Raw genomic sequence first — 9,669 nt, forward strand, 5'->3', positions numbered from 1 at the left:
ACCCAGCCCGCCCCGTGACCCTGACCCCGACCGTACCCAGCCCGCCCCGTGACCCTGACCCCGACCGTACCCAGCCCGCCCCGTGACCCTGACCCCGACCGTACCCAGCCCGCCCCGTGACCCTGACCCCGACCGTACCCAGCCCGGACCCTCACCCCGACCCCGACCGTACCCAGCCCGCCCCGTGACCCTGACCCCGACCGTACCCAGCCCGCCCCGTGACCCTGACCCCGACCGTACCCAGCCCGCCCCGTGACCCTGACCCCGACCGTACCCAGTCCGCCCCGTGACCCTGACCCCGACCGTACCCAGCCCGCCCCGTGACCCTGACCCCGAGCCCCGTGACCCTGACCCCGACCGTACCCAGCCCGCCCCGTGACCCTGACCATGACCGTACCCAGCCCGTCCCTTGACCCTGACCCCGACCGTACCCAGTCCGCCTCGTGGCCCTGACTGTACCCAGCCCGCCCTTTGACCCTGATCCCGACCGTACCCAGTCCACCCCGTGTCCCTGACCCTGACCCCGACCGTACCCAGCCCGCCCCGTGACCCTGACCGTACCCAGTCCACCTCGTGTCCCTGACCCCGACCGTACCCAGTCCGCCCTGTGACCCTGACCCCGACCGTACCCAGCCTGCCCCGTGACCCTGACCCCGACCGTACCCAGCCCGCCCAGTGACCCTGACCCCGACCGTACCCAGTCCGCCCTGTGACCCTGACCGTACCCAGCCCGCCCCGTGACCCTGAATGTCCTCAGATGTTTGAGCTTGGTGTAATAAGTGTAACGATGGTGTTGTAGCTGTTACATAGACTTGGTTGAGAGAGGAAAACACTTGGCAGTTTAGATGTTTCACATAGACAGGAATGTGAGAATTGGCAGCATTACTGTGGTGAGGGAGGACACCCTGGGGGCAGAGAGAGGCCATATGGGTGCAATGCAGGAAATGGGAAGGATGTAACACTTTGATGGGGTTGTATTACAGGCCTCCCAATAGCCAATGGGTCAGAGAGGAACAATTTGTGGTCAGAGATTATTGACAAATGTAACAACAAGTTTGTTGTTTTGGATGAGTGTAACTTCCGCTAGATTGATGGGACTCCATTAGCACCATGGGCTTGGATTGAGGGGAATTTGTTTGGTGTGCCCAGGGTGGTTTCTAAAACAGTATGCGAGTAGTCCAGCTCAGGAAGGGGCAATTCTAGACCTAGTATTGGGGAATGGGCCTGGCCAGGTGATCGATGTTTCAGTGGCGGAGCACCATGGGAACAGTGACCATAATTCAGTACAGTTTACATTACTTATAGATAAAGACAACAGCAGTCCTTGGGTGACAGTATTACCCTGGGGTGAGAGTGACTACCACATTATTATGCAAGTCCTGGGAAATGGAGATTGGGAGCAGCCGTTTGCAGGTGAACCCACATCGGACATGTGGAAATCTTTTCAAGGCCAGTTGATTCGAGTTCAAGACCAGTGAAAATGGAGTTTGGAAAAATCCAAGAACCTTGGCTAAGAGGGATCCTGTAAGTGAAGACAGTTTTCGTAGGGAAGGGCAAAACGTGGCAGCACAGACGTGAAGGGCTGAAGGGCCTGTTCCTGTGTTGTGCTGTTCTTTGCTCTTGGCTGACAAGCCCAACTGAGAGCTTTAGTCAAAAGGAAAAGAGAAGTGTATGTAAGGATTAGGAAACTGAGGACAGACAGAGCCCTCAAAGAATACAGAAATAACAGCAAAGAACTCAAACAAGGGACTGGGGCAAAAGGAGCCCTGAAATGACCTTGGCAAACAGGATTACAGAGAATTCCATGTTCTACATACATAAGGAGCAGGATCGCCACGGAAAGGGTAGATGCACTCTGACAGAGCAGGGTCTTTATGCACAGAGTCTGAAGAAGTAGGCAAGTCTAAAATTAGAAATAACAGCAAAGAACTCAAACAAGGGACTGGGGCAAAAGGAGCCCTGAAATGACCTTGGCAAACAGGATTACAGAGAATTCCATGTTCTACATATATAAGGAGCGGGAGGAGGGTCGCCACGGAAAGGGTAGATGCACTCTGACAGAGCAGGGTCTTTATGCAGAGTCTGAAGAAGTAGGCAAGTCTAAAATTAGGGAGCAGCATGGTGACTCAGTGGTTAGCACTGCAGCCTCACAGCGCCAGGGTCCCAGGTTCGATTCTAGCCTTGGTGACTGACTGTGTGGAGTTTGCACATTCTCCCTGTGTCTGTGTGAGTTTCCTCTGGGTGCTCCGGTTTCTTCCCACAGTCCAAAGATGTGCAGGTCAGGGTGGATTGTCCATGCTAAACTGCCCATAGTGTTAGCTGCATTAGTCAGAGGGAAGTGGGTCTGGGTGGGTTACTCTTCGGAGGATCGGTGTGGACTGGTTGGGCCAAATGGGCTGTTTCCACACTGTAGGGAGACTAATCTCGAATGAATAATCTACATTGTTATTCCCAAAGGAGAAGGACAGAGCCAGAAACTCAGAGAACATGGAAACAGGCCCTGCAGCCCAACTCATCCATAACAGGCAGGTTTCCGAAACGGAAATGGTCCCATTTGCCTGCATTTGGCCCATATCCCTTGAAACCTTTCCAATCCATGTACCTGTCCAAATGTCTTTTAAAACGTTGCAATCGTACCACCTTCTACCATTTCCTCTGGTAGCTCATTCCACATACACACCATCGTTTGGATGAAAACGTTGCCCCCAAGGTCCTTTTCAAAACTTTCCCCTCTGTTTTTCGAGCCCTCTCCAATTTAATAATATCATTCCTGTAGCACAGTGAGCAGGATTGCTCATCCTACTCTAGAAGAGGCCTCACCATTGTCATGTACAACCTCAACATGACATCCCAACTCCTTCCCTCAAAGGGCTGAGCGATGAAGGCAAGCATTCTAAATGCCTTCTTAACCACCATGTGGCGCAAATTTCAGAGAACTCCTAGGTATCTGTTTTACAACATTAACATTAATTGTAAAGTCCTGTCCTAGTTTGTCTTACCAAACTAGAGTCTTCACTCCAAATGGACACTTTTGACCTAGTTATTTCTCTTGGTTCATCCCTTGCACCTTACATGTTTATAAACACCTTTGTATTTTCCATTACTTTATTCACCAGCACTTTTTCACATCCTCTCTTTGTGCTCGGAATCTCATCTTTAAGTAACCTCCTGGATTTTCTCTGTTCCTCTAGGGCATCCCTATTAAAGTTCACAGTTGTGAAGACGTATCAGTGGATTCCCAACATTCAGGGTTTTCTCTCCACATATGCTGCCAGGCAGCAGCAATTCACATTTTTGTTTATCCCAGTTTATTTAGTCCCTCATTGTTGGGGAAATCACTCCAGCCGGGCACCATTCTCTACACTGTCTCTAATGCAATCATATTCTTCTGACAGTGCAGTGACCAGAACTGCACACAGTACTCCAGCTGGGGCCCAAATGATGTTACATGCAGCTCCAACATATCCTCCCTGTTCTTATATTCAATGCCCTGTCCAATACAGGCACCTCTCCCACATAAACACCTTATCCATCTGTCCTGTTGTCTTCAACGAGCTGTGGACATGCACACCAAGGTCTCTCTGATCCTCTGTACATTCTCAGGTTCTTTCATATTTCACACCAAAGTATCAGTGAATCAAATGATTAAAGACTCATATCTGAAATGGTGAGGCCTTCTGAAGGAAACCCACATGGATCATCCACATTACCCCATGATGGGCTCATTCATAAAGTCAGGAAGTATGGGATACAGGGAGACTCGGCTATCGGGGTTCAGAATTGGCTGGCTGACAGAAGGCAGAGAGTGGTTGTAGATGGAAAGTATTCTGTGTGGAGGTCAATGTTGAGTTGGGTCCCGCTCTTGGGCCTCTGCTCTTTGTAGTTTTTATAAATGACTTGGATGAGGAGGTTGAGGGGTAGGTTAGTAAATTTGCAGATGACACACAAGTTGGAGGTGCCGTTGATAGTATCGAGGGCTATTGCAGGCTGCAGCGTGACATAGACAGGATGCAGAGCTGGGCTGAGAAATGGCAGATGGAGTTCAACCTGGATAAATGTGAAGTGATGCATTTTGGAAGATCGAACTCGAATGCTGAATATAGGATTAAAGACAGGATTCTTGGTGGAGGAACAGAGGGATCTTGGTGTTCAAGTGCATAGATCCCTCAAAGTTGCCACCCAAGTGGATAGGGAAAGCATATGGTGTTTTGGCTTTCATTAACAGGGGGATCAAGTTTAAGAGCCACGAGGGTTTGCTGCAGCTCTACAAGTCCCTGGTGAGACCACACTTGGAATATTGTGTCCAGTTCTGGTTCCCCTATTATAGGAAAGATACAGAGGCTTTGGAGAAGGGTGCAAAGAAGGTTTACCAGGTTGCTGTCTGGACTGGAGGGCTTGCCTTATGAAGACAGGTTGACTAAGCTCAGACGTTTTTCTCTGGAGAGAAGGAGGAAGAGAGGAGACCTGATCGAAGTACACAAGATAATGAGAGGCATGGATAGAGTCAATAGTCAGAGACTTTTCCCCAGGGCAGGATTGACTGGGACGAGGGATCATAGTTTGAAGATATTAGGAGAAAGGTATAGAGGGGACGTCAGAGGTAGGTTTTTTTACGCAGAGAGTTGTGAATGCATGGAATGCGTTGCCAGCGGTGATGGTGGAAACAGAGTCATTGGGGACATTTAAGCGACTGCTGGACATGCACATGGATAGCAGTGAGTTGAGGGGTGTGTAGGTTAAGTTACTATATCTTACATTAGGATTAAACCTCGGCACAGCATGGTGGGCCAAAGGGCCTGTTCTGTGCTGTACTTTTCTATGTTCTAATATTGTTACGAATGCTTCAGCCTGAACTTTTCCGTCATTGAGGATGGGAATATATGTGCATCCTTCTCCTCTAGTGAGTTGTTTAATTGTCCACCACATGCACAACAGGGTGTGGCAGGACTACAGGACTTCGATCTGATCTGTTGGTTGTGGAATCACTTAACTCTGTCTATTTGTTTAAATCAAATATCTCCAACCGAACAATTGGGGCTAAGAGCCAGAACATTGACAATGTGATGTCGGTTTGCTCACTGAGCTGGAAGGTTCGTTTTCAGACGTTTCATCACCATACTAGGTAACATCTTCAGTGAGCCTCCTGATGAAGCATTGGTGGTGCAGCCGGCTTTCTATTTGTGTGTTTGGGTTTCCTTGCGTTGGTGATGTCATTTCCTGTGGTGACAGCATTTCCTATGGTGACGTCATTTCCTATTCTTTTTCTCAGGGATTGGCAAATGGGATCCAAGTCAATGTGTTTGCTGATAGAGATCCAGTTGGAATGCCATGTTTCACGGAATTCTTGTGCGTGTCTCTGTTTGGCTTGTCCTGGGATAGATGTGTTGACCCAGTCATAGAGTCATAGAGATGTACAGCATGGAAACAGACCCTTCGGTCCAACTTGTCCATGCCGACCAGATATCCCAACCCAATCTAGTCCCACCTGCCAGCACTTGGCCCATATCCCTCCAAACCCTTCCTATTCATATACCCATCCAAATGCCTCTTAAATGTTGTAATTGTACCAGTCTCCACCACTTCCTCTGGCAGCTCATTCCATACACGTACCACCCTCTGTGTGAAAAGGTTGTCCCTTAGGTCTCTTTTATATCTTTACCCTCTCACCCTACACATATGCCCTCTAGTTCTGGACTCTCCACCCTCAGGGAGAAGACTTTTCCTATTTACCCTACCCATGCCCCTCAATTTTGTAAACCTCTATAAGGTCACCCCCTTAGCCTCCGACACTCCACGGAAAACAGTCCCAGCCTGTTCAGCCTCTCCCTATAGCTCAAATCCTCCAACCCTGGCAACATCCTTGTAAATCTTTTCTCCTTCTTCACTATCCTATCTACCTGCGACTCCACTTTCAAGGAGCTATGAACCTGCACTCCAAGGTCTGTTTGTTCAGCAACACTCTCTAGGACATTACCATTAAGTGTATAAGTCCTGCTAAGATTTGCTTTCCCAAAATGCAGCACCTCGCATTTATCTGAATTAAACTCCACCTGCCACGTCTCAGCCCATTGGCCCATCTCGTCCAGATCCTGCTGTAATCTGAGGTAACCCTATTCGCTGTCCACTACACCTCCAATTTTGGTGTCATCTGCAAACTTACTAACTGAACCTCTTATGCTTGCATCCAAATCATTTACGTAAATGACAAAAAGTAGAGGGCCCAGCACCGATCCTTGCGGCACTCCACTGGTCACAGGCCTCCAGTCTGAAAAACAACCCTCCACCACCACCGTCTTCTACCTTTGAGCCAGCTCTGTATCCAAATGGCTAGTTCTCCCTGTATTCCATGAGATCTAACCTTGTTAACCAGTCTCCTATGGGGAACGCTGTCGAATGCCTTACTGAAGTCCATACAGATCACATCTACTGCTCTGCCCTTATCGATCCTCTTGGTTACTTCTTCAAAAACTCAATCAAGTTTGTGAGACATGATTTCCCACGCTCAAAGCCATATTGCCTATTCCGAATCAGTCCTTGCCTTTCAAAATACATGTCAAAGTGACGTCCTTCCTCATCCGTATGTAAGGACACTAGTGAGAGTGGGTCATGTCTTTGTGTGGCCAGTTGATGTTCATGTATCCTAGTGGCTAGCTTTCTGCCCGTTTGCCCAATGTAGTGTTTGTTACAGTTCTTGCAAGGAATTCTGTACATGGCATTAGATTTGCTTGTTGTCTGTATGGGGTCTTTCAAGTTCATTCACTGCCCTTTTAGCGTGTTAGTGGGCTACCATGATGCCAAGGGGTTGAGTAGTCTGGCAATCATTTCCGAGATGTCTTTGATGTAGGGGAGAGTGGCGCGTGTTTCTGGTCGTGTTTTGTCGGCTTGTTTGGGTTTGTTGCTGAGAGATCGGTGGACTGTGTTCATCGGGTACCCGTTCTTTTTGAATACACATTATAGGTGATTTTCCTCTGCTCTGCGTAGTTCCTCTGTGCTGCAGTGTGTGGTTGCTTCTATAGTTCAGTATTTGGTCCAATATTTGAATATATTGACTGGGACAACACATCCATCCTAGGATGAGACACGCACGAGAATTCCTAGAAGCATGGCATTCCAACCGGAACTCGATCAACAAACACATAGACTTGGACCCCATTTACCACCCTCTGAGAAAAAGAACAGGAAATGACATCACCAACCCAAAGAAACCCAAACACATAAATAAAAAGCAGGAATTACCAACAATGCTTCGCCTGGAGGCTAGCCGAAGATGTTACCTCGTATGGTGACGAAACTCTGAAAATGAACTTTCCAGCTCAGCGCGCAAATCTACATCCAGAACCTCAACATGAGCCACACATCTTCTCAAAACTTATTGATAATGTGAGTTTGTTCCCGGACTACATGTTAAACATGGACTGTGGCGATATGTATGTGTACAGGCATGTGTACCCAGAGGGTCTCATACAGAGCTGGATGCCAGCAACTGAGACAAATCAATTCCTTACCAGCACTTCCAGTTCATTGCTACCAAGATCTAACTCCTCCAGCTTCACCAGGAAAGATAGGGACCTGCAGGACAAACAAAACATTCATCACTCAGAACAGGGAATGGTGCCGTTGGCATATCATAGCTGCTCTCTCAGGTAGACAGACAATTGGTGGCAGCTTAACCTGAAGGCCACCATGCCATAGGAGAGGGGACAGCCCTTCATAGTAACCTCAACCGCTGTGCGAATTGAACTCATGCTGTTGGTATCAGTCAGCATTACAAACCAGCCATCCAGCTTGATGAGCTAAATCTGTTCCTCATAACTATTAGAGACTCCGACATAGACAGCAGATACCCACGAGACTCTGGGGCAGAAAGCAGGAACACCTCAAGACACTCATACTGGAGATACCCCCTCACACAGGGAGCAGATACCCACCATGGATCTATGGAATTCTCTGCCCAAGGAAGCAGTAGAGGCAGCTTCATTCATATATTCCCCTCCCAGTTGGGTGGGTTTTTGTATGGTAGGGGCATTCAGGGTTATGGGGATAATGCAGGTAGGAGGAGCTGAGATGGTGGATATGTCAGCCATGATCTTAATGAATAGCAGAGCAGGCTCAAAGGGCCAAACGGCCTACTCCTGCCTCTATTACTATGAAACTATGAATAAGGACAGGGTGGTAGATTCAGAAATCCTCAAATGACATTTGCAAAGTACTTGGATTTGCGTTTGAAACGCCATAACCACCAGTGCTAAGTCCAATACCAAGAAATGCATTCAGACTGAATGGCTAGTTTTCATAGAGTCATCCAGCACGGAACGTGACCTTTAAGCTGGTACCCAGTCCATACTGACCATAACCCATCTGAACTAGTCCCAACTACCTGCACCCGGCCCATATCCTTCCAAAACTTTCCTATTCATGAACTTATCCAAATGTCTTTTAAACGTTGTCATTGTTCCTGCATCCACCACTTCCTCTGGCAGTTCATTCCACACACGAACAACAAAAAGTTGTCTCTCATGCCCTTTTTAAAATCTTTTTCATCTCACCTTTAAAATATGCTCCCTAGTCTTGAAATCCCCAATCCTAGGGAAAAGACACCTGCCGTTCACACTATCTATAGCCCTCATGATTTTATAAACCTTTGAGGTCACCAGTATGGACCCACTGGACTGAATGGCCTCATGCCCTCTATTCTAGGGGGAGAAGTAGTGGTCACAGTTTCAAGGCTGTCAGCAGGACAGAGAGGAGTGAGATGAGGAGAAACAGCTTGACTCAGTGTGGTTCGGATTTGGAATGTGCTGCCTGGGAGAGTGGTGGAGGTGGATCTCCACAGAAAAAGAGAGTTGGGTATATAGAGGTGGGACCTCTATAAACAGGATGGTCTACACCTGAACCTGAGGGACACCAGTATCCTTGGCAGGAGGTTTGCTAGTGCTCTTGGGGGGAGGGGGGTTTAAACTAACTCTGCAGGGGCATGGGAACCTAGACTGTAGCTTTAGGGTGCAGCACCTGGAGTGTAGGGAGGTTAGGAACATGGCATCAATCTCAAAGGAGGGTGCCTGTAAACAGGAAAGTGGCTTGAAGTGTGTATACTTCAATGCAAGAAGTATACGAAATAAGGTAGGTGAACTTGCAACGTGGGTTGGTACCTGGGACTTCGATGTTGTGGCTATTACGGAGACATGGGTAGAACAGGGACAGGATTGGCTGTTACAGGTTCCAGGGTTTAAATGTTTTAGTAGCGTCGGAGGTGGGGGTAAAAGAGGGGGTAGTGTGGCATTGCTTGTCAAAGATAGTATTACAGCGGTGGAAAGGACGATGGATGAAGACTCGCCATCTGAGATAGTTTGGGCTGAGGTTAGGAATAGGAAAGGTGAGGTCACCCTGTTAGGAGTCTTTTACAGGCCCCCTAATAGTCCTAGAATCATTGAAGAAAGGATAGGGAAGGTGATTCAGGAGATGAGTGACAGTAATAGGGTGGTTGTTATGGGGGACTTTAACTTTCCTGATATTGATTGGGAAAGCTATAGCTCAAGTTCGTTAGATGGGTCAGTGTTTGTTCAATGTGTGCAGGAGAGTTTCCTGACACAATATGTAGACAGGCCAACAAGAGGTGAGGCCATACTGGATTTGGTTCTGGGTAACGAACCAGGCCAGGTATTAGAATTA

General features: G+C 48.1%; 1 protein-coding gene across 1 annotated transcript in view; it reads right to left on the reverse strand.

Annotated features, from left to right (window-relative positions):
• LOC122550361 (protein scribble homolog) overlaps positions 1–9,669 on the reverse strand; it is a 114,912-nt gene that overhangs the window by 91,525 nt on the left and 13,718 nt on the right. The window contains exon 6 of the mRNA XM_043691091.1: positions 7,506–7,569. Coding sequence (XP_043547026.1) covers positions 7,506–7,569 — 64 coding nt within the window. The remainder of the gene's footprint in view (positions 1–7,505; positions 7,570–9,669) is intronic.

This window comes from Chiloscyllium plagiosum, chromosome 5 (genome assembly GCF_004010195.1).
Source record: "Chiloscyllium plagiosum isolate BGI_BamShark_2017 chromosome 5, ASM401019v2, whole genome shotgun sequence".
Classification (NCBI taxonomy): domain Eukaryota; kingdom Metazoa; phylum Chordata; class Chondrichthyes; order Orectolobiformes; family Hemiscylliidae; genus Chiloscyllium; species Chiloscyllium plagiosum.